The sequence below is a fragment of the Lissotriton vulgaris genome, chromosome 2_2 (assembly GCF_964263255.1).
Source record: "Lissotriton vulgaris chromosome 2_2, aLisVul1.2, whole genome shotgun sequence".
Taxonomy (NCBI): Eukaryota; Metazoa; Chordata; class Amphibia; order Caudata; family Salamandridae; genus Lissotriton; species Lissotriton vulgaris.
Genome location: NC_141688.1, coordinates 322,949,042 through 322,973,253, shown reverse-complemented (window position 1 = coordinate 322,973,253; position 24,212 = coordinate 322,949,042). Strand labels below are relative to the sequence as shown.

Sequence of the window (24,212 nt, the reverse complement as noted above, 5' to 3'; positions counted from 1 at the left end):
GAGTGTACAAGGCTCTGCTGTGAGTGCACAAGGTTCTGCTGTGATTGTGTGCAAGGCTCTGCTGTGATTGTGTGCAAGGTTCTACTGTGAGTGTACAAGGCTCTGCTGTAAGTGTGTATAAGGCTCTGCTGTGAGTGTACAAGGTTCTGCTGTGAGTGTGTACAAGGCTCTGCTATGATTGTGTACAAGGCTCTGCTGTGAGTGTACAAGGCTCTACTGTGGGTGTCTACAAGGCTCTGCTGTAAGTGTGTAGAAGCCTCTGCTGTAATGTGAGTGTGTGTAAGATTCGGCTGCAAGTGTGTACAAGGCTCTGTTGTGGGTGTGTACAAGGCTCTGCTGTGTATGTTTGTGTGTGCAAGTCTCTGCTGTGATTGTGTACACGGCTCTGCTGTGAGTGTGTACACGGCTCTGCTGTGAGTGTACACGGCTCTGCTGTGAGTGTACACGGCTCTGCTGTGTATGTGTGTGAGTGTACAAGGCTCTGCTGTGAGTGTACACGGCTCTGCTGTGAGTGTGTACACGGTTCTGCTGTGAGTGTACACGGCTCTGCTGTGATTGTGTCCAAGGCTCTACTGTGAGTGTACAAGGCTCCGCTGTGTGTGTACACGGCTCTGCTGTGAGTGTACACGGCTCTGCTGTGAGTGTGTACACGGCTCTGCTGTGAGTGTGTACACGGCTCTACTGTGAGTGTACAAGGCTCCGCTGTGTGTGTGTGTGTGTGTGTGTATGTACAGGGCTCTACTGTGAGTGTGTCCAAGGCTCTACTGTGAGTGTACACGGCTCTGCTGTGAGTGTACAAGGCTCCGCTGTGTGTGTACAAGTCTCCGCTGTGTGTGTACAAGGCTCTGCTGTGAGAGTACACGGCTCTGCTGTGAGTGTACACGGCTCTGCTGTGAGTGTACACGGCTCTGCTGTGATTGTGCACAAGGCTCTGCTGTGATTGTGTACAAGGCTCTGCTGTGATTGTGTACACGGCTCTGCTGTGATTGTGTACAAGGCTCTGCTGTGATTGTGTACAAGGCTCTGCTGTGAGCGTACAAGGCTCTGCTGTGATTGTGTACAAGGCTCTGCTGTGATTGTGTACACGGCTCTGCTGTGATTGTGTACAAGGCTCTGCCGTGAGTGTACACGGCTCTGCTGTGAGCGTACAAGGCTCTGCTGTGATTGTGTACACGGCTCTGCTGTAAGTGTGTAGAAGCCTCTGCTGTAATGTGAGTGTGTGTAAGATTCGGCTGCAAGTGTGTACAAGGCTCTGTTGTGGGTGTGTACAAGGCTCTGCTGTGTATGTTTGTGTGTGTGTACAAGGCTCTACTGTGTATGTGTGTGGGTGTGTGTGTATGTGCAAAGTTCTGCTGCAAGTGTGTAGAAGGCTCTGTTGTGGGTGTGTACAAGGCTTTGCTGTGATGTGAGTGTGTGCAAGGATCTGCTGTGATTGTGTACACGGCTCTGCTGTGAGTGTGTACACGGCTCTGCTGTGAGTGTGTACACGGCTCTGCTGTGAGTGTACACGGCTCTGCTGTGAGTGTGTACACGGCTCTGCTGTGAGTGTGTACACGGCTCTGCTGTGAGTGTACACGGCTCTGCTGTGTGTGTGTGTGTGTGTGTGTGTGTATGTACAGGGCTCTACTGTGAGTGTGTCCAAGGCTCTGCCGTGAGTGTACACGGCTCTGCTGTGATTGTGTACACAGCTCTGCTGTGAGTGTACACGGCTCTGCTGTGAGTGTACACGGCTCTGCTGTGAGTGTGTACACGGCTCTGCTGTGAGTGTGTACACAGCTCTACTGTGAGTGTACAAGGCTCCGCTGTGTGTGTGTGTTTGTGTGTGTGTATGTACAGGGCTCTACTGTGAGTGTGTCCAAGGCTCTGCCGTGAGTGTACATGGCTCTGCTGTGATTGTGTACACGGCTCTGCTGTGAGTGTACACGGCTCTGCTGTGAGTGTACACGGCTCTGCTGTGAGTGTGTACACGGCTCTGCTGTGAGTGTGTACACGGCTCTGCTGTGAGTGTGTACACGGCTCTACTGTGAGTGTACAAGGCTCTGCTGTGAGTGTGTACAAGGCTCTGCTGAGAGTGTGTACAAGGTTCTGTTGTGAGTGTACAAGGCTCTGCTGTGAGCGTACAAGGCTCTGCTGTGAGTGTACAAGGCTCTGCTGTGAGTGTACACACCTCTGCTGTGATTGTGTACAAGGCTCTGCTGTTATTGTGTACAAGGCTCTGCTGTGAGTGTACACGGCTCTGCTGTGATTGTGTACAAGGCTCTGCTGTGAGTGTGTACACAGCTCTGCTGTGAGTGTGTCCACGGCTCTGCTGTGAGTGTACACGGCTCTGCTGTGAGTGTACACGGCTCTGCTGTGATTGTGTCCAAGGCTCTACTGTGAGTGTACAAGGCTCCGCTGTGTGTGTACACGGCTCTGCTGTGAGTGTACACGGCTCTGCTGTGTATGTCTGTGAGTGTACAAGGCTCTGCTGTGAGTGTACACGGCTCTGCTGTGAGTGTGTACACGGCTCTGCTGTGAGTGTACACGGCTCCGCTGTGTGTGTACACGGCTCTGCTGTGAGTGTACACGGCTCTGCTGTGAGTGTGTACACGGCTCTGCTGTGAGTGTGTACACGGCTCTACTGTGAGTGTACAAGGCTCCGCTGTGTGTGTGTGTGTGTGTGTATGTACAGGGCTCTACTGTGAGTGTGTCCAAGGCTCTACTGTGAGTGTACAAGGCTCCGCTGTGTGTGTACACGGCTCTGCTGTGATTGTGTACAAGGCTCTGCTGTGATTGTGTACACGGCTCTGCTGTGTATGTGTGTGAGTGTACACGGCTCTGCTGTGAGTGTACACGGCTCTGTTGTGAGTGTACACGGCTCTGCTGTGAGTGTACACGGCTCTGCTGTGATTGTGTACAAGGCTCTGCTGTGATTGTGTACACGGCTCTGCTGTGATTGTGTACAAGGCTCTGCTGTGATTGTGTACAAGGCTCTGCTGTGATTGTGTACACGGCTCTGCTGTGATTGTGTACAAGGCTCTGCCGTGAGTGTACACGGCTCTGCTGTGAGCGTACAAGGCTCTGCTGTGATTGTGTACAAGGCTCTGCTGTGATTGTGTACAAGGCTCTGCCGTGAGTGTACACGGCTCTGCTGTGAGCGTACAAGGCTCTGCTGTGATTGTGTACACGGCTCTGCTGTAAGTGTGTAGAAGCCTCTGCTGTAATGTGAGTGTGTGTAAGATTCGGCTGCAAGTGTGTACAAGGCTCTGCTGTGATTGTGTACACGGCTCTACTGTGAGTGTGCAAGGCTCTACTGTGAGTGTACACGGCTCTGCTGTGAGTGTGTACACGGCTCTGCTGTGAGTGTACAAGGCTCTGCTGTGAGTGTACAAGGTTCTGCTGTGATTGTGTGCAAGGCTCTGCTGTGATTGTGTGCAAGGCTCTACTGTGAGTGTACAAGGCTCTGCTGTAAGTGTGTATAAGGCTCTGCTGTGAGTGTACAAGGTTCTGCTGTGAGTGTGTACAAGGCTCTGCTATGATTGTGTACAAGGCTCTGCTGTGAGTGTACAAGGCTCTACTGTGGGTGTCTACAAGGCTCTGCTGTAAGTGTGTAGAAGCCTCTGCTGTAATGTGAGTGTGTGTAAGATTCGGCTGCAAGTGTGTACAAGGCTCTGTTGTGGGTGTGTACAAGGCTCTGCTGTGTATGTTTGTGTGTGCAAGTCTCTGCTGTGATTGTGTACACGGCTCTGCTGTGAGTGTGTACACGGCTCTGCTGTGAGTGTACACGGCTCTGCTGTGAGTGTACACGGCTCTGCTGTGTATGTGTGTGAGTGTACAAGGCTCTGCTGTGAGTGTACACGGCTCTGCTGTGAGTGTGTACACGGTTCTGCTGTGAGTGTACACGGCTCTGCTGTGATTGTGTCCAAGGCTCTACTGTGAGTGTACAAGGCTCCGCTGTGTGTGTACACGGCTCTGCTGTGAGTGTACACGGCTCTGCTGTGAGTGTGTACACGGCTCTGCTGTGAGTGTGTACACGGCTCTACTGTGAGTGTACAAGGCTCCGCTGTGTGTGTGTGTGTGTGTGTGTGTGTATGTACAGGGCTCTACTGTGAGTGTGTCCAAGGCTCTACTGTGAGTGTACACGGCTCTGCTGTGAGTGTACAAGGCTCCGCTGTGTGTGTACAAGTCTCCGCTGTGTGTGTACAAAGCTCTGCTGTGAGAGTACACGGCTCTGCTGTGAGTGTACACGGCTCTGCTGTGAGTGTACACGGCTCTGCTGTGATTGTGCACAAGGCTCTGCTGTGATTGTGTACAAGGCTCTGCTGTGATTGTGTACACAGCTCTGCTGTGATTGTGTACAAGGCTCTGCTGTGATTGTGTACAAGGCTCTGCTGTGAGCGTACAAGGCTCTGCTGTGATTGTGTACAAGGCTCTGCTGTGATTGTGTACACGGCTCTGCTGTGATTGTGTACAAGGCTCTGCCGTGAGTGTACACGGCTCTGCTGTGAGCGTACAAGGCTCTGCTGTGATTGTGTACACGGCTCTGCTGTAAGTGTGTAGAAGCCTCTGCTGTAATGTGAGTGTGTGTAAGATTCGGCTGCAAGTGTGTACAAGGCTCTGTTGTGGGTTTGTACAAGGCTCTGCTGTGTATGTTTGTGTGTGTGTACAAGGCTCTACTGTGTATGTGTGTGGGTGTGTGTGTATGTGCAAAGTTCTGCTGCAAGTGTGTAGAAGGCTCTGTTGTGGGTGTGTACAAGGCTTTGCTGTGATGTGAGTGTGTGCAAGGATCTGCTGTGATTGTGTACACGGCTCTGCTGTGAGTGTGTACACGGCTCTGCTGTGAGTGTGTACACGGCTCTGCTGTGAGTGTGTACACGGCTCTGCTGTGAGTGTACACGGCTCTGCTGTGAGTGTGTACACGGCTCTGCTGTGAGTGTGTACACGGCTCTGCTGTGAGTGTACACGGCTCTGCTGTGTGTGTGTGTGTGTGTGTGTGTGTATGTACAGGGCTCTACTGTGAGTGTGTCCAAGGCTCTGCCGTGAGTGTACACGGCTCTGCTGTGATTGTGTACACGGCTCTGCTGTGAGTGTACACGGCTCTGCTGTGAGTGTACACGGCTCTGCTGTGAGTGTGTACACGGCTCTGCTGTGAGTGTGTACACGGCTCTACTGTGAGTGTACAAGGCTCCGCTGTGTGTGTGTGTTTGTGTGTGTGTATGTACAGGGCTCTACTGTGAGTGTGTCCAAGGCTCTGCCGTGAGTGTACATGGCTCTGCTGTGATTGTGTACACGGCTCTGCTGTGAGTGTACACGGCTCTGCTGTGAGTGTACACGGCTCTGCTGTGAGTGTGTACATGGCTCTGCTGTGAGTGTGTACACGGCTCTGCTGTGAGTGTGTACACGGCTCTAATGTGAGTGTACAAGGCTCCGCTGTGTGTGTGTGTGTGTGTGTGTGTGTGTATGTACAGGGCTCTACTGTGAGTGTGTCCAAGGCTCTGCCGTGAGTGTACATGGCTCTGCTGTGATTGTGTACACGGCTCTGCTGTGAGTGTACACGGCTCTGCTGTGAGTGTACACGGCTCTGCTGTGAGTGTGTACACGGCTCTGCTGTGAGTGTGTACACGTCTCTGCTGTGAGTGTACACGGCTCTGCTGTGAGTGTGTACAAGGCTCTGCTGTGAGTGTGTACACGGCTCTGCTGTGAGTGTACACGGCTCTGCTGTGAGTGTACAAGGCTCTGCTGTGAGTGTACACGGCTCTGCTGGGAGTGTGTACACGGCTCTGCTGTGAGTGTGTACACGGCTCTGCTGTGAGTGTACATGGCTCTGCTGTGAGTGTGTACAAGGCTCTGCTGTGAGTGTACAAGGCTCTGCTGTGAGTGTACACGGCTCTGCTGTGAGTGTACACGGCTCTGCTGTGATTGTGTACAAGGCTCTGCTGTGATTGTGTACACGGCTCTGCTGTGATTGTGTACACGGCTCTGCTGTGATTGTGTACACGGCTCTGCTGTAAGTGTGTAGAAGCCTCTGCTGTAATGTGAGTGTGTGTAAGATTCGGCTGCAAGTGTGTACAAGGCTCTGTTGTGGGTGTGTACAAGGCTCTGCTGTGTATGTTTGTGTGTGTGTACAAGGCTCTACTGTGTATGTGTGTGGGTGTGTGTGTATGTGCAAAGTTCTGCTGCAAGTGTGTAGAAGGCTCTGTTGTGGGTGTGTACAAGGCTTTGCTGTGATGTGAGTGTGTGCAAGGCTCTGTTGTGGGTGTGTACAGGGCTCTGCTGTGAGTGTGTACACGGCTCTGCTGTGAGTGTACACGGCTCTGCTGTGTATGTGTGTGAGTGTACAAGGCTCTGCTGTGAGTGTACAAGGCTCTGCTGTAAGTGTGTACAAGGCTCTGCTGTAATGTGAGTGTGTACGAGGTTCTACTGTGTGTGTGCAAGGCTCTGTTGTGGATGTGTACAAGGCCCTGCTGTGAGTGTGTACAAGGCCCTGCTGAGAGTGTGTACAAGGCCCTGCTGTGAGTGTGTACAAGGCCCTGCTGTGAGTGTGTACAAGGCCCTGCTGTGAGTGTGTACAAGGCCCTGCTGAGAGTGTGTACAAGGCCCTGCTGAGAGTGTGTTCGAGGTTCTGCTGTGTGTGTGTACAAGGCCCTGCTGTGAGTGTGTACAAGGATCAAGGGTGTGTACAAGGCCCTGCTGAGAGTGTGCACAAGGCTCGAGTGTGTGTAGAAGGCTCTGATGACCGTGTGTACAAGACTCTTTGAGTTGTGGTGAGTGCTAGTGCTAGTTAAGGGTTACAGGCAGAAGGCACTTAAGTAACTCACATATGTTCTAGGTCTTAAGTTTTGGTTTTAAAAAGAAAATCCTAACTTTACTACTACTAAATGCCTTCTGTGAATACCAAAAGTAGTAATTTTAGGATTTTGTCTCATATTAGTTATGTGAATCGGCCTCCCGGTTGTTTAATAAGTAAGGCTCTTCTAATACTGTCCTTCCCACCATTCCTAGTCCTTTCTCTTTTCCCTCTTCCAATCAGAGCATTTGCACCTAGACACCCTCGGGTATTAGTACACGTTATAAATGAACATTTCATTTTATTTCATTTCATGGGACCCTGCAGACCCCTGGTCCACAAAAGATACTCACATCCTTCTTTGCAGTACTCCACGAGGTATCCATCCAGGCCACCGGCCCCGATGCGCTCTGGAGGTCTCCACCGCAGGGTGATGGTGGTGTCAGAGATGTCCTCCACAGACAGGTTGTTGGGTTCACTTGGAGGAGCTGAGAACACAAGAAGGCGATAAATGAGGGATCTCGTCAGAGCTAGTCACTGTGGGGTCTGGAGGGGAGGCGAGGAGACGTTGAGGCATCCGACATTCACCCTGCGCAGAACTAAGACTGAAGGCTGAGCCAGAAGCAAGGGGTGTGATCCTCGACCTGACACACTCTTTTGTATCTGGCATCAGTAGGAGTCAGAGTCTTGGCGGGGTCGTGATCCATTCCTTTATTTGTATGCAACAAAAATGTATGAAATATAAAGTAATCCCAGTTAATATTTGAAGGCTAAATTTAGTAATTTAACCACATCGCTGCTGTGGTTATTTTTCCCCTGTGCTGGAAATTGGAAAGCTCCTATATTCATGACGAGCTCAGCTCGTCATCAGCACAGCTCAACTGTGCCTCATGATGAGCTGAGCTCGTCATGAGCATGGAAGGGGTTAATAAAAACTTCAAACTGATACTGTGAGGGGAAATCAAGGAATTTAAGAATATCTCATGATTCAGCCAGTTTAAAGTTAATAGAATATTTACTGTGTTTTTGGTCATACAGTGGTAAGCTGTTATGTTTGGCTTAATGAAACTGAAGAGGTGTATACTTAAAACCTTTGCAGGGTGATAAGAAGTGGGGAGAAAAGAAATCAGGGCGGGGAGAGAAAGACTGCAACAATGTGAAAAGAAACAGAAAGCTGACAGCGGTTACAGGTTGGGATGGGTTGAATGGAAGCTGATAGTGGCGTACAGAAGACCCGACACCTCAACGTACCGATGGGCACGAACGGCTGTGATGGCTCGCTGGGCCTGGACATCCCAATGGCGTTCACAGCGTAGACACGCATTTCATAGGCAACGCCTTCAATCATCCGCTTCGCTTCAAAAGTGAGCTCCTTCAGGAGGTCGAAGTTCAGCCGCATCCAACGGTAACTCTTCTTCTTCTTGCGTTCCAGGATGTAACCTGTGGGGAGGGAAGGACAAGGGCTTCACACAGGTTCAGAAGGTCGGAGCAGCCCATCTGTGCTTAGTGGTCCCGCGTCAAGGGCTGGCGGGGTCGCGCGTCAAGGGCTGGCGGGGTCGCGCGTCAAGGGCTGGCGGGGTCGCGCGTCAAGGGCTGGCGGGGTCGCGCGTCAAGGGCTGGTGGGGTCGCGCGTCAAGGGCTGGCGGGGCCGCGCGTCAAGGGCTGGCGGGGCCGCGCGTCAAGGGCTGGCGGGGCCCCGCGTCAAGGGCTGGCGGGGCCCCGCGTCAAGGGCTGGCGGGGCCCCGCGTCAAGGGCTGGCGGGGCCGCGTGTCAAGGGCTGGTGGGGCCCCGCGTCAAGGGCTGGCGGGGCCCCGCGTCAAGGGCTGGCGGGGCCCCGCGTCAAGGGCTGGCGGGGCCCCGCGTCAAGGGATGGCGGGGCCCCGCGTCAAGGGCTGGCGGGGCCGCGCGTCAAGGGCTGGCGGGGTCGCGCGTCAAGGGCTGGCGGGGTCGCGCGTCAAGGGCTGGCGGGGTCGCGCGTCAAGGGCTGGCGGGGTCGCGCGTCAAGGGCTGGCGGGGCCACGCGTCAAGGGCTGGCGGGGTAGCTCAAAGGGCTGGCGGGGTCGCTCGTCAAGGGCTGGCGGGGTAGCTCAAAGGGCTGGCGGGGTCGAGCGTCAAGGGCTGGCGGGGTCGCGCGTCAAGGGCTGGCGGGGTCGCGCGTCAAGGGCTGGCGGGGTCGCGCGTCAAGGGCTGGCGGGGTCGCGCGTCAAGGGCTGGCGGGGTCGCGCGTCAAGGGCTGGCGGGGTCGCGCGTCAAGGGCTGGCGGGGCCGCGCGTCAAGGGCTGGCGGGGCCGCGCGTCAAGGGCTGGCGGGGTAGCTCAAAGGGCTGGCGGGGTCGCGCGTCAAGGGCTGGCGGGGTAGCTCAAAGGGCTGGCGGGGTAGCTCAAAGGGCTGGCGGGGTAGCTCAAAGGGCTGGCGGGGTCGCGCGTCAAGGGCTGGCGGGGTCGCGCGTCAAGGGCTGGCGGGGTCGCGCGTCAAGGGCTGGCAGGGTCGCGCGTCAAGGGCTGGCGGGGCCGCGCGTCAAGGGCTGGCGGGGTAGCTCAAAGGGCTGGCGGGGTCGCGCGTCAAGGGCTGGCGGGGTAGCTCAAAGGGCTGGCGGGGTCGCGCGTCAAGGGCTGGCGGGGCCGCGCGCCAAGGGCTGGCGGGGCCGCGCATCAAGGGCTGGCGGGGTAGCTCAAAGGGCTGGCGGGGTAGCTCAAAGGGCTGGCGGGGTCGCGCGTCAAGGGCTGGTGGGGTAGCTCAAAGGGCTGGCGGGGCCGCGCGTCAAGGGCTGGCGGGGTCGCGCGTCAAGGGCTGGCGGGGTCGCGCGTCAAGGGCTGGCGGGGTCGCGCGTCAAGGGCTGGCGGGGTCGCGCGTCAAGGGCTGGCGGGGTCGCGCGTCAAGGGCTGGCGGGGTCGCGCGTCAAGGGCTGGCGGGGTCGCGCGTCAAGGGCTGGCGGGGTCGCGCGTCAAGGGCTGGCGGGGTCGCGCGTCAAGGGGTGGCGGGGTCGCGCGTCAAGGGCTGGTGGGGTAGCTCAAAGGGCTGGCGGGGTCGCGCGTCAAGGGCTGGCGGGGTCGCGCGTCAAGGGCTGGCGGGGTCGCGCGTCAAGGGCTGGCGGGGTCGCGCGTCAAGGGCTGGCGGGGTCGCGCGTCGCTGGCGGGGTCGCGCGTCAAGGGCTGGCGGGGTCGCGCGTCAAGGGCTGGCGGGGTCGCGCGTCAAGGGCTGGCGGGGTCGCGCGTCAAGGGCTGGCGGGGTCGCGCGTCAAGGGCTGGCGGGGTCGCGCGTCAAGGGCTGGCGGGGTAGCTCAAAGGGCTGGCGGGGTAGCTCAAAGGGCTGGCGGGGTAGCTCAAAGGGCTGGCGGGGTCGCGCGTCAAGGGCTGGCGGGGCCGCGCGTCAAGGGCTGGCGGGGTAGCTCAAAGGGCTGGCGGGGTCGCGCGTCAAGGGCTGGCGGGGTAGGTCAAAGGGCTGGCGGGGTCGCGCGTCAAGGGCTGGCGGGGCCGCGCGTCGAGGGCTGGCGGGGCCGCGCATCAAGGGCTGGCGGGGTAGCTCAAAGGGCTGGCGGGGTAGCTCAAAGGGCTGGCGGGGTCGCGCGTCAAGGGCTGGTGGGGTAGCTCAAAGGGCTGGCGGGGTCGCGCGTCAAGGGCTGGCGGGGCCGCGCGTCAAGGGCTGGCGGGGTCGCGCGTCAAGGGCTGGCGGGGTCGCGCGTCAAGGGCTGGCGGGGTCGCGCGTCAAGGGCTGGCGGGGTCGCGCGTCAAGGGCTGGCGGGGTCGCGCGCCAAGGGCTGGCGGGGTCGCGCGCCAAGGGCTGGCGGGGTCGCGCGTCAAGGGCTGGCGGGGTAGCTCAAAGGGCTGGCGGGGTAGCTCAAAGGGCTGGCGGGGTCGCGCGTCAAGGGCTGGCGGGGTCGCGCGTCAAGGGCTGGCGGGGTCGCGCGTCAAGGGCTGGCGGGGCCGCGCGTCAAGGGCTGGCGGGGTCGCGCGTCAAGGGCTGGCGGGGTCGCGCGTCAAGGGCTGGCGGGGCCGCGCGTCAAGGGCTGGCGGGGTCGCGCGTCAAGGGCTGGCGTGGTCGCGCGTCAAGGGCTGGCGGGGTCGCGCGTCAAGGGCTGGCGGGGTCGCGCGTCAAGGGCTGGCGGGGTCGCGCGTCAAGGGCTGGCGGGGTCGCGCGTCAAGGGCTGGCGGGGTCGCGCGCCAAGGGCTGGCAGGGTCGCGCGTCAAGGGCTGGCGGGGTAGCTCAAAGGGCTGGCGGGGTAGCTCAAAGGGCTGGCGGGGTCGCGCGTCAAGGGCTGGCGGGGTCGCGCGTCAAGGGCTGGCGGGGTCGCGCGTCAAGGGCTGGCGGGGTCGCGCGTCAAGGGCTGGCGGGGTCGCGCGTCAAGGGCTGGCGGGGTCCCGCGTCAAGGGCTGGCGGGGTCCCGCGTCAAGGGCTGGCGGGGTCCCGCGTCAAGGGCTGGCGGGGTCGCGCGTCAAGGGCTGGCGGGGCCGCGCGTCAAGGGCTGGCGGGGCCGCGCGTCAAGGGCTGGCGGGGTCGCGCGTCAAGGGCTGGCGGGGTCGCGCGTCAAGGGCTGGCGGGGTCGCGCGTCAAGGGCTGGCGGGGTCGCGCGTCAAGGGCTGGCGGGGTCTCGCGTCAAGGGCTGGCGGGGTCGCGCGTCAAGGGCTGGCGGGGTCGCGCGTCAAGGGCTGGCGGGGTCGCGCGTCAAGGGCTGGCGGGGTCGCGCGTCAAGGACTGGCGGGGTAGCTCAAAGGGCTGGCGGGGTCGCGCGTCAAGGGCTGGCGGGGTAGCTCAAAGGGCTGGCGGGGTAGCTCAAAGGGCTGGCGGGGTCGCGCGTCAAGGGCTGGCGGGGTCGCGCGTCAAGGGCTGGCGGGGTCGCGCGTCAAGGGCTGGCGGGGTCGCGCGTCAAGGGCTGGCGGGGTCGCGCGTCAAGGGCTGGCGGGGTCGCGCGTCAAGGGCTGGCGGGGTCGCGCGTCAAGGGCTGGCGGGGTCGCGCGTCAAGGGCTGGCGGGGTCGCGCGTCAAGGGCTGGCGGGGTCACGCGCCAAGGGCTGGCGGGGTCGCGCGTCAAGGGCTGGCGGGGTAGCTCAAAGGGCTGGCGGGGTAGCTCAAAGGGCTGGCGGGGTAGCTCAAAGGGCTGGCGGGGTCGCGCCTCAAGGGCTGGCGGGGTCGCGCGTCAAGGGCTGGCGGGGTCGCGCGTCAAGGGCTGGCGGGGTCGCGCGTCAAGGGCTGGCGGGGTCGCGCGTCAAGGGCTGGCGGGGTCGCGCGTCAAGGGCTGGCGGGGTCGCGCGTCAAGGGCTGGCGGGGTCGCGCGCCAAGGGCTGGCGGGGTCGCGCGCCAAGGGCTGGCGGGGTCGCGCGTCAAGGGCTGGCGGGGTAGCTCAAAGGGCTGGCGGGGTAGCTCAAAGGGCTGGCGGGGTCGCGCGTCAAGGGCTGGCGGGGTCGCGCGTCAAGGGCTGGCGGGGTCGCGCGTCAAGGGCTGGCGGGGTCCCGCGTCAAGGGCTGGCGGGGTCCCGCGTCAAGGGCTGGCGGGGTCCCGCGTCAAGGGCTGGCGGGGTCCCGCGTCAAGGGCTGGCGGGGTCGCGCGTCAAGGGCTGGCGGGGTCGCGCGTCAAGGGCTGGCGGGGTCGCGCGTCAAGGGCTGGCGGGGTCGCGCGTCAAGGGCTGGCGGGGTCGCGCGTCAAGGGCTGGCGGGGTCGCGCGTCAAGGGCTGGCGGGGTCGCGCGTCAAGGGCTGGCGGGGTCGCGCGTCAAGGGCTGGCGGGGTCGCGTGTCAAGGGGTCGCGCGTCAAGGGCTGGCGGGGTAGCTCAAAGGGCTGGCGGGGTAGCTCAAAGGGCTGGCGGGGTAGCTCAAAGGGCTGGCGGGGTAGCTCAAAGGGCTGGCGGGGTAGCTCAAAGGGCTGGCGGGGTAGCTCAAAGGGCTGGCGGGGTCGCGCGTCAAGGGCTGACGGGGTCCCGCGTCAAGGGCTGGCGGGGTCCCGCGTCAAGGGCTGGCGGGGTCGCGCGTCAAGGGCTGGCGGGGTCGCGCGTCAAGGGCTGGCGGGGTCACGCGTCAAGGGCTGGCGGGGTCGCGCGTCAAGGGCTGGCGGGGTCGCGCGCCAAGGGCTGGCGGGGTCGCGCGTCAAGGGCTGGCGGGGTCGCGCGTCAAGGGCTGGCGGGGTCGCGCGTCAAGGGCTGGCGGGGTCGCGCGTCAAGGGCTGGCGGGGTCGCGCGTCAAGGGCTGGCGGGGTCGCGCGTCAAGGACTGGTGGGGTAGCTCAAAGGGCTGGCGGGGTAGCTCAAAGGGCTGGCGGGGTAGCTCAAAGGGCTGGCGGGGTCGCGCGTCTAGGGCTGGCGGGGTCGCTCGTCAAGGGCTGGCGGTGTCGAGCGTCAAGGGCTGGTGGTGTTGCGCGTCAAGGACTTCTGCTGGTGATCGCGGGAAAAGCATGTCTGCAAGCATGGGCCAACCAGCGACGGACACATGTATGAAGATCACCCCAAGAGTTGTTTTTAACTTCCATTCACATGTTTTGAAGACAACAAATTTGTTTCAAGGAGAGAGTACAGAAAAATACAATATGTGATTAATCAAGCTGAAGGTCATCATTATTGCAAGAGCTGACTGGTCACACAGAAGGCACCCAAGGGAGGTGTGTCTGCTGGGAATCAGAATATGATCTAACAGGCCGCTGCTTCTGAAAAGAGTGATAGGTCTGGGGAAGAGTCAGTGATACATTAGCCACTTTCAAACTGGTTAAGTTATGAAAGGAGAATTAGGTAAACTAACACTAGTTAAGTATGGCATGAGAGGTGGGTACATTTAGGTTAGCCAGAGTGTGCAAAGGGGGGTAGGTACATTTACATTAATGTATGGAAGGAGTGGCAAGTACATGTAGACTAGTTAGGATGTGGAAGAAGGCATATGTACATTCAGGCTAGTCAGGGCATGGAAGCAGGGGTATGTACACTTAGGCTAAGTAGGGTATGGAAGGGGGTAGGTACAGATTAGTTAGGATATGGAAAGAGGCATATGCACATTTAGGTAAGTAGGGTATGGAAGTAGAGGTATGTACATTTACGCTAGGTAGGGGAAGGGAGGAGGGGTATATACATTTATGCCAGTTAGGGTATGGAAACTGGGGTAGGCAAGTATAAGCTAGATAGGGTATGGAAAAAGGGGAAGGTAAGTATAAGCTAGTTAGGGTATGGAAAAAGGGGTAGGCACAGTTAGGCTAGCTAAGGTATAGCAGGAGTGGTAGGGACATTTAAACTAGTTAGGGTATGGAAAGAGGGCAGGTAAGTATAGGCTAGTTAGGGTATGGAAAAGGGTTTAGATATGTTTAGGATAGTTAGGATATGGAAGGAGAGATATGTACATTTAGGCTAGTTTAGGGATAGCAGAAGTAGGTACACTTAGGCTAGTTAGAGAATGGAAGAAGGGTCGATATATTTAGTCTAGTTAGGTTATGAAAGGAGGGGTAGATATGTTTAGGATAGTAAGGGTATCGAAGGAGAGATATTTCCATTTAAGCTAGTTTAGGGATAGCAAGAGAAGTAGGTACACTTAAGCTAGTTAGAGTATGGAATAAGGGTAGATATATTTATGTTATTAAGGGTATCGAAGGAGGGGTGGGTATATTTTATTTAAGTCAGGGTATGGAAGGTAGGGTTGGAACATTTTGGTTAGTTAGGCTATGGAAGGAAGCATGGGTACATTTAGGTTAGGGTATGGAAAGAGGGCTAGGTTAGTCAGGGTATGGAAGGAAGGATAGATACATTTTGGTTAGTTAGGGTATATCAGAAGACGTGGGTACAGTTAGGCTAGTCATGGGATGGAAGATGGGGTAGGCACATTTAGGCTATTAAGGGTATTGAAGGAGGTGTGGGAACATTTTATTTTAGTCAAGGTATGGCAGGTAGGGTTGGTACATTTAGGTTAGGGTATGGTAAGAAGGCTAGGTACATTTAGGCTAGTCAGGCTATGAAAGGAACAATTGGTAAATTTAGTTTAGGGTATGGAAAGATAGCTAGGCTAGTCAGGGTATGGAAGGAATGATGGGTACATTTAGGTAAGTTAGGGTATAGCAGAAGAAGTGGGTACAATTAGGCTAGTCAACGTATGGAAGATGGGTAGGCACATTTAGGCAAGCTAATGGATAGCAGGTGGGGTGGATATAGTTAGGCCAGCTAGGGTTTGACCGAAGCAACAGGTACATTTAGGCTAGTAAGGGTACGGAAGGAGTGGCTGGCACATTTACTTAGGGTATAGCAGGAGGAGTTTTTACATGTAGACTAAATGGGGTATGGCAGAAGGGGTGGGTACATTTAGGGTAGTTAGGGTATCGAATGAAGGGCGGGCACATTTAGGTTAGTTAGGGTATCGAATGAAGGGCGGGCACATTTAGGTTAGTTAGGGTATCGAATGAAGGGCGGGCACATTTAGGTTAGTTAGGGTATCGAATGAGGGGCAGGCACATTCAGGATAGTTGGGGTGGAGTATGAGGATTAGGTACATTTAGGCTTTCTAGGGTCTGGCAGGATGGACAGGCACAGTTAGGCTAGTAAGGGTATGGAAGGTGTGGTTGGTACGTTTAGGCTAGTTAGGTTGTAAAAGGAAAGGTAGGTATATTTGGGCTGGTCAGGGTAGGAAAGGAGGGGTAGATACATATTGGCTAGTAAGTGTATGAAGGTGGTGTAGGTGAGTTAGGCTAGTTAGGGCATCGAAAGGAGGCTAAGTACATTTAGGTTAGTTCGGCTATGGAAAGAGGGGTAGGTATATTTAGGTAAGTCATGGATTGGAAGTAATGGTAGATATAATTAGGTTAGTTAGGAGATAGCAGATGAGGTAGGTACATTTAGGCTAGTTATGGTATGGAAGAAGGGGTAGGTGGATTTACGTTAGGGTATGGGAGGAGGGGAATGTATATTTAGGCTAGAGTAGGAAAGGATAGGTAGGTACATATAGGTTAGTTAGGGTGCAGAAAGGGTATGACAAGAAGGGGGGGCACATTTGGGCTTGACAAGGTGTGGAAGGACTGGTCGGTGCATTTAGGCTATTTAAGGTGTGTAAGGAGGGGTGGGTACATTTAGGCTAGGTTGGGTATGGAAGGAGAGGTAGGTACATTTAAGCTAGTTCGTTTATTACTGTAGGGATAGGTACATGTAGGCTAAATAGAGTATATCAAAAGGGGTATGTGCATTTAGTCCTAGCTAGAGTATGGGAGGAGTGGTAGATACATTTAGGCTAGCTAGGTTATGGGAGGAGTGGCAGATACAGTTAGGCTAGCTAGGGTATGGAAGGAGTGGTAGATACATTTAGGCTAGTTAGGGTATGAAAGGAGTTATAGGTACAGTTTGGCTAGCTAGAGTATGGGAGGAGTGGTAAATTCATATAGGCTAGCTAGTGTATGGAAGGAGTAGTAGATACATATAGGCTAGCTAGAGTATGGGAAGAGTGGTAGATACAGTTAGGCTAGCTAGAGTATGGGAGAAGCGGTAGATACATATAGGCTAGCTAGGGTATGGGAGGAGTGGTAAATTCATATAGGCTAGCTAGTGTATGGAAGGAGTAGTAGATACATATAGGCTAGCTACGGTATGGAAGGAGTAGTAGATACATATAGGCTAGCTAGAGTATGGAAGGAGTGGTAGATACATATAGGCTATATAGGCTATGGGAGGAGTGGTAGATACATATAGCTAGCTAGGGTATGGAAGGAGTGGTAGAAACATATAGGCTAGCTAGGGTATGGGAGGAGTGGTAAATTCATATAGGCTAGCTAGTGTATGGAAGGAGTAGTAGATACATATAGGCTAGCTAGGGTATGGAAGGAGTGGTAGATACATATAGGCTAGCTAGGGTATAGCAGGAAAGCTCGGTGTGCAGTACCCTTTGTGTGATGTGGCTGAAGGGAGGATGGCACTGAATCCTACCTAATATTCCTTGGCCTCCATCATACTTTGGTGGTTCCCACTGCACGGTGCACGAATCCTCCAGTACATTTGAGATCTTGGGTGCCTGTGGAGGGTCTGGTACATCTGGAATCAAGAGACAAAGCACGTAAAATACTTCAGCCTCACAGCCAGTTCAAATCAAGACAGTCCCACACACTACTACCAATTATGTCTATACCTCAGTCATTCGGACACCCAAACCTACTAATATTCAAAGTACAAGTAAAACTCTAACTCAGTCCATATTCACACAACACTCTCCCCCAGACTATCTTGAATCAAGGCCTCCTTTCAAACCTATCTCCAATAAAGCTCTTCCTCGACAGACCTCCAACCATGGGTCTGTTTCAAATCATCTCCAACCAAAACTCTGCATTTGCCTATCTCTAAAAACAACTCTACATTAATCCAACTCCAACAAAAACTCACCCTTGCCCCACCCCAAATAAGAGTAGATGCTAAAACAGTCTCTACCGTGACTACATTTGTGCTCCTCTCCCTCAACCCATCTCCAACACAAAGTCTCCCACAAACCACCCCTTCCCAAGACTCTTCCTTTTCCCATCTTCATTAAAGAATCACCATTACTTCACTGCAAGCCAAGATTATTACTTAACTCATCTCTAACCAAGGGACTTCCTCAGTCCAACTCCATCACACAACTCTACTAGTTCACCTCCAACCAAGACTCTGAATCCAGCCATCTTCAACTGTTACTCTCACTTCGTTAATTTTTAACACAACTTCAGCCAAGATTGTTTTTTTAGCCATCTCTAACCAAGAATTTCCCTTATTACAATTAAAATAAAGACTCCCCTTCAGTCTGACTCTAACCTGAACCGTTCCCTCAGGCCATCTTCACAATAGCTATTCCTTTGCTCCTCTCCACCCAAAAATCTAAGTCAACCAATCTCAAACCAAGAACCATCTCCAGCGAATAATCCATGTCAAGCCATCTAAAACCAAGAACCATGTCACCATCGCCATCTAAAAACCCACCACGACCCATCTCTAACTAGTAACACATGTCACCATCTCCAACCAAGAAGCCACTTTAACCAATCTCCAACCAAGAATTCACGTGAACTTATCATAAAAAAAGAATCCACGTCAACCAATCTCCAACCAAGAATCCCCGTGAACCCATCTCCAACCAAGAATCCACATCAATCCATCTTCAACGAAGAATCCACGTCAACCCATCTCTAACCTGGAATCAATGTCATCATCTCCAGACAATAATCCATGCCACCATCTCCGAATACGAACCCACATTAACCCATCTCCAATTAAGAATCCAGGTCAACTCATCTCCAACCAAGAATTCACACCAGCTCATGTCAAACCAAGAATCCATGTCACAACCTGCAATAAAGACTCTCCCTTAGTCCATCTCTGGCAATGTTACTCTTTCAGCCCCTCTCCAACCAAGACACTCTCCCTGAGTCCATCTCCAACCAAGACACTCTCCCTGAGTCCATCTCCAACCAAGACACTCTCCCTCAGCTCAGTCCATTCACAACCAAGACACTCTCCCTGAGTCCATTCACAACCAAGACACTCTCCCTCAGTCCAACTCCAACCAAGACACTCTCCCTCAGTCCATCTTCCACCAAGACACTCTCCCTTAGTCCATCTCCCACCAAGACACTCTCTCTGAGTCCATCTCCCACCAAGACACTCTCCCTGAGTCCATCTCTAACCAAGACACTCTCCCTGAGCCCATCTCCAACCAAGACACTCTCCCTCAGCCCATCTCCAACCAAGACACTCTCCCTCAGCCCATCTCCAACCAAGACACTCTCCCTCAGTCCATCTCCCACCAAGACACTCTCCCTCAGTCCATCTCCCACCAAGACACTCTCCCTCAGTCCATCTCCAACCAAGACACTCTCCCTCAGTCCATTCACAACCAAGACTCTCTCCCTCAGTCCATCTGCAACCGAGACACTCTCCCTCAGTCCATCTCCAACCAAGACACTCTCCCTCAGTCCATCTCCAACCAAGACACTCTCCCTCAGTCCATCTACAACCAAGACTCTCTCCCTCAGTCCATCTCCAACCGAGACACTCTCCCTCAGTCCATCTCCCACCATCTCCCTTAGTCCATCTCCAACCAAGACACTCTGGTTGAGTGTATCTCCAACCTGGACACTCTCCCTCAGCCCATCTCCAACCAAGACAATCTTCCCGCAGTCCATCTCCAACCAAGACACTCTCCCTCAGTCCATTCACAACCAAGACACTCTCCCTCAGTCCATCTCCAACTGAGACACTCTCCCTCAGTCCATCTCCAACCAAGACACTCTCCCTCAGTCCATCTCCCACCAAGACACTCTCCCTCAGTCCATCTCCAACCAAGACACTCTCCCTCAGTCCAACTCCAACCAAGACACTCTCCCTCAGTCCATCTCCAACCAAGACACTCTCGTTGAGTGTATCTCCAACCTGGACACTCTCCCTCAGCCCATCTCCAACCGAGACAATCTTCCCGCAGTCCATCTCCAACCAAGACACTCTCCCTCAGTCCATCTCCAACCAAGACACTCTCCCTCAGCTCAGTCCATTCACAACCATGTTAGTCTCTCAGCTTTTGTCCAGCCAAGACACTCCCACAGTCCAGGTTACCTCTAAATAAGACTCTCAGCCGTCTGCTTCCAGCCTTAACTCTCTCGCCCACAGTCTCTGCCTAAGGTACATCACCTGGCATGATCGTGATGTGCAAGAAGGCCTTCAGAGCACCCGGTCCTAGGTTTGCTTCCCTGTGACTGCCCTTGACTCACCGATGACCTTGACTGTAATGTCCGCTTTATCTTCCCCTGCTGCGTTCTTCACCACCACACTGTAGATGCCTTCGTCCTGCTTCTCTGTCCCCTCAATGGTGAAGATGCAGTGGTCTTTGAAAGTCTCTACACGAATTCTTCCTTCTGATTCTGTAATCAACTAGAAACATTAACAACAAAAGTAAGTCAGTGTAGAGGACGCGATGTGTCCCTTGGGGTGAGATGCAGAGAGTGAATAAGTGCATTGCACCCCCTCAGTGTGAGATACACAGAGTTAATCATCACACTGTACCCCTTGGTGTGAGATGAAGGGTGCAACACTGCACAATCTACCCCTTGGTGAAAGATGTAGAGAACATACCTGCCCAATGTACCCCTTGGTGTGAGATTAAGAGAACATATCAGCTCAATCTACCCCTTGGTGAGAGATGAACTGAGCATAGATGCACAATGTACCCCATAGTGTAAGAGATGCACCGAGTGAATCAGCACATTCAACCCCTCAGTGTGAGATGAAGGAAGCAACACTGCACAGTGGGAGGGTGCAACTGATTTGACTATCTCTCGGTCTCTGTAGTGATACGCTGCTTGTGCTCTTTGTTTGCTGCTTGACCTCTGAGTGCACTGCAGAAGAATAGATTGGGACAAGTTAGCGGCATGTCGTCAGAAGAAAGATGAGTGTGTCTGATTTTTTTATGCAGTTCGAGGGCATGTTTTGGGATTTCAGCAGACAAGATTTGTCAGTTGAAGGGGGTGTTTGATTGTTTGTCAATAGATTTGTTAGGAATCTGCTCACTGAGATCGCTTCTCAGTTGCAGGCTTCGGAGAGCACTTGGACGACATCCTCCCCTTCTGTAATTTTGAGTATGGCACAGTATTATGAGTACAGGGAAAATAAGGAGAAGTAGAAGGTGGAGAAGAAAGATAAAGAGTTGAAAATGAAGTTGTTGCTACAGCAGGCGTCTAGGGGACATGGAATGGGGCGTGATGCTTGTCCGGCCTGGCAGCTTCCCCTACTAGTAGGAATGCTGCTCCTGTAGGGCCGAATCAGTGCGCGTACTACAAAGAGGAGGGGCACTGGCAAGGGGAGTGCTCTGAGTTATTGTAGAAAGTCGCGGCCCCTCGAGGACAGAGTTCTCATGGACGGGGTCATGGAGTAGGTGGTCGGGACAAGGCTCGGAAGGATAAGACATCGCAGGGTCCGCGGGATCCGAGGGATACAAAATCTATTGACCTTTAGGAAAGCAATAAATACACACCTCTTCGGTTAACTTCTCCCTTCCCTCCTACCTTCCTATCTTCAGTCCCCTTTCATACGTTAAGCGCCGGGACGCCCCTTTGCTGGGGCAGCTGCGCGCAATACAAGCACATATAACATTAACATTAACATTAACATTAACATTAACAAGGGTCACTCTAATCAGAAGTATTTGATGACCCTCGAGGAAGACAGTACTATCACGATGATTATGATCTGGACGAGGTGACAGGAATGTCTCACAGCTAGGACAGCCAGGGACAGGGCGAGGGACCAGTTCAGATACCTGTAGATCAGTGCTGTCCTTATGTCAACGCAAATTTTAAAGGCTCAGTTAAGAAATTCTTAGTGGACACAGATGCAATGAATAGCTCTGTTTCTCGTTCGCTTGTCCCCGGGGCAGCTCTGTCCAACCAAAATAATGTTTCTGTAGGCTTTTCAGGTGTACCGGCTGTGAGCCCCATTTCCAAGCCACTTGCCTTGATTATTAGACCCTTTACTGTGAATTTACCTTTTCTATTGGCAGCCAATTGTGGAGAAAATCTAATGGGTTTAGATTTGTTGAAGAAGCTGCATGCAACAATTTCTTTTTCTCCGCACGATGTCTATATGATAATGGGACCAAATGTAACAAGTTCCAAGCAGTGTTTGTCCAAAGATGCGCCCCATCATCCAAGAGGTCCGGTAGCAGGAGACGTTAGGTACCGAGCGGGTGCAGGGCGTTGCGAGCGGTGTGCCATTGTCGCCCCAGCCACCTCCTGAGACCTATGGGGCGTGGATCCTTTTCTTTACAAACTATACAGGTTCCTCTAAAGCAGAGGTAATCCCCACAACTTGATGGTTTGTTCATTTTTTCGCACTATTTTTACACATTGGATTTTAACTTTCACGTCCTCTGGTAGGGTGGACCTTAGCGCGCCCACACCGCCGAGGTACACAATAAACATGGTCCTGAAGAAAGCCCAGTAACTATACACATAAGGGCTGAAACATGTCGACCCCACCTTGAGTGGAAATAACCAATACATTCATTGGCAAATTTCCCTACATATATTTTAACCTTGTCAGGCTGACCGCTGAATAAAAATGTTTTCTTTCTGGTACAGCTTATGACAATTTTAACCTCACGTATTTTTCACATCACTGTCACAAACAAAAACCTGCTCCGCAGTAACCTGGCGTTGTAGCACACCAGGGAGGCATTCGTCTTCTCCTGGTGGGCCCGATGATGAAGCATGTCACCACCCAGGGTGGTGAGTGAGGGCTTCTATTAAATCCCTGCAAGACTTCCAATGCGAATCTTATAGGAAGATCTTCATCTCTGAACCTGTGCTAATTTTCTGTGTTATTTTTTGACACTCTCTTGTTGTTTACCTGAGTTTAAGGATGTGCCACCCACTTTGTGGGCGACGGGTGGTAAGGATGTGAGACTCTTACAAATTTCCCCAGTTTTCATCAAGGTTAAGGACAATGCTGTTTTGCCCTGTATTCCCCAGTACACAATACCACAAGCGGGGGATCAAGCTTTATTACACATCATACACAACCTGATTGAGTCCAGGGTAGTTGAGGAGACCGCATCGAATGTGTGTAACAGCCCTATTCTTCCTATTTTAAAGGGGACATCCCCCAACTCTCCTGATGACAATACAGATGTTTATCGTTTTGTGATTGATTTGCAGGCAGTTAACAAAATAGTGGCTCCTCAATTCCCGGTGGTTTCTGACATTACTGCCCTTCTCACAATGATTCCTTCCTCTGCCCAATTCTCCTCTGTCATTGATTTGAAAAATGTGTTCTTCTGTATCCCAATTCATCCGGATAGCCGTCACCTATTCGGTTTTACACTAGCTGGCAGAAGCTTTAGGTTGTGCTGCGCTCCTCAGGGCTATACTGAGAGCCCTAGTATATATAGCCAAGCCTTGAAAGCCCAATTGGACTCCCTCACGCTTCCCTCAGGAAATGTATTGCTACAGTATGTGGATGTCATACTAGTTGCTACTGACACTGAACAGGGATGCCACGACAGTACGGTTAAGTTGTTGCTATATTTGACTCACCATGGACATAAAGTATCCCTTTCTAAATTTCAATATTGTTGACAGGAGTTCACCTATTTAGGTCACCTACTGTTGAAGGAGGGTAGGAGATTGACCCCTGAGTGCATTAGTGCCATTGTAAAAATGTCCATCCCTAAAGCTCAAAGGGATGTACGTGTTTTCATTAGCATCACTTCCTACTGTTGTCATTGGATCCCTTATAATTCATTACTAATAAAGTGTTTGCTAGCACTAACCACTAAACACGTGCATGAGCCCCTGCCATGGATACATGAATGCCAAAAGTCTTTTTAGCAACTAAAATTTGGCTATGCTCTGGCCTTGTGCTTGGCACCCCTGACTATGTGAAGCCGTTCGTGTTGTATGTACATGAGACATCCGATTGTGCGCTTTCTGTCTTAACACAGGCCTTTGGAGGTAAGCAAAGGCTGTGTGCTTATTTCTCCGCTTTCCTTGACCCCATCGCTAGAGCCATCCCGAGCTGTCTTAGAGCGGTCGCGGCTGTGGCCATCTCTATAAGACAATTGTCTGGGCTTGTACTTGATACTGACCTCACAGTCATAGTAACCCGTGCTGTGGACACTATTTCGAATAAGACCAAGATACAACACCTTACCAGTGCACGTCTGACCAGTTATGAGCTAACTCTTTTCACCCCGCATATTAGGATAAAAAGATGTGCCACTCTGAGCCCCAGCCACATTACTGCCCCGCCCTCTTCTGAGAGTGAGGAAATAGACATACATGATTGTCTGTTTCGGATGAAGGAGGAGACGAAGGGACGGGTAGACCTGACTGATGTTTCCTTACCTGACCCCCAAGGGCAACTATATGTCAATGGCTCTTGTTTTAAATTACCAGATGGCACTACCACCATAGCATATGCACTCACTACATTGCACACGGTGGTTGAGACGTCATGAGTCCCTTATCAGTCCAGCCAGGCAGCTGAGTTAGTTGCCCTTATTAGAGCCTGTGGGCTGAGCAAGGGACTGGCCGTCAATATCTATACTGACAGCCAGTATGCCTTTGGGGTCGCTCATAATTTGAGGCGGCACTTGGCAGAGAGAGGGTTCCTCACGTCCCATGGGACGTGAATTCAGAATGGGCCCCTTATCCATAGGCTTTTGCCTGCCCTGACAATCCCTAGGAAATTGGCTATAGTGAAGTGCAATGCCCACAAGGCAATCACCGATGATGTGGGGAGGGGAAATGCATTTGCAGATCAGATAGCTGAGGAGACAGCTCGAACAAAGATGAAAAAGATGTTTGTAGTGGGTCCTGCCAGGTGGGTACACAAGGCCACCATGTTTGAGGACACTCTGGACCATGTCAAAGAAATCTAGAGCGAGGCAACGATTGAGGAGTTAGTGTTACGGCAGGAGAGTATGGCTCGTTTGGATAGGGATGGGTGTGGGACGGATAACTCAGAGAAGCCGAGATGGAGGCTATCGGATGC

General features: G+C 53.8%; 1 protein-coding gene across 1 annotated transcript in view; it reads right to left on the bottom strand.

Moving 5' to 3' along the window:
• Positions 1-24,212, bottom strand: part of MYBPC3 (myosin binding protein C3) — a 412,405-nt gene that overhangs the window by 105,539 nt on the left and 282,654 nt on the right. Inside the window, exons 23-26 of the mRNA XM_086959710.1 lie at positions 19,436-19,595; positions 16,632-16,736; positions 8,018-8,206; positions 7,120-7,254 (exon numbers count right to left, since the gene is read on the bottom strand). Of these exons, the coding sequence (XP_086815836.1) occupies positions 7,120-7,254; positions 8,018-8,206; positions 16,632-16,736; positions 19,436-19,595 (589 nt within the window). The remainder of the gene's footprint in view (positions 1-7,119; positions 7,255-8,017; positions 8,207-16,631; positions 16,737-19,435; positions 19,596-24,212) is intronic.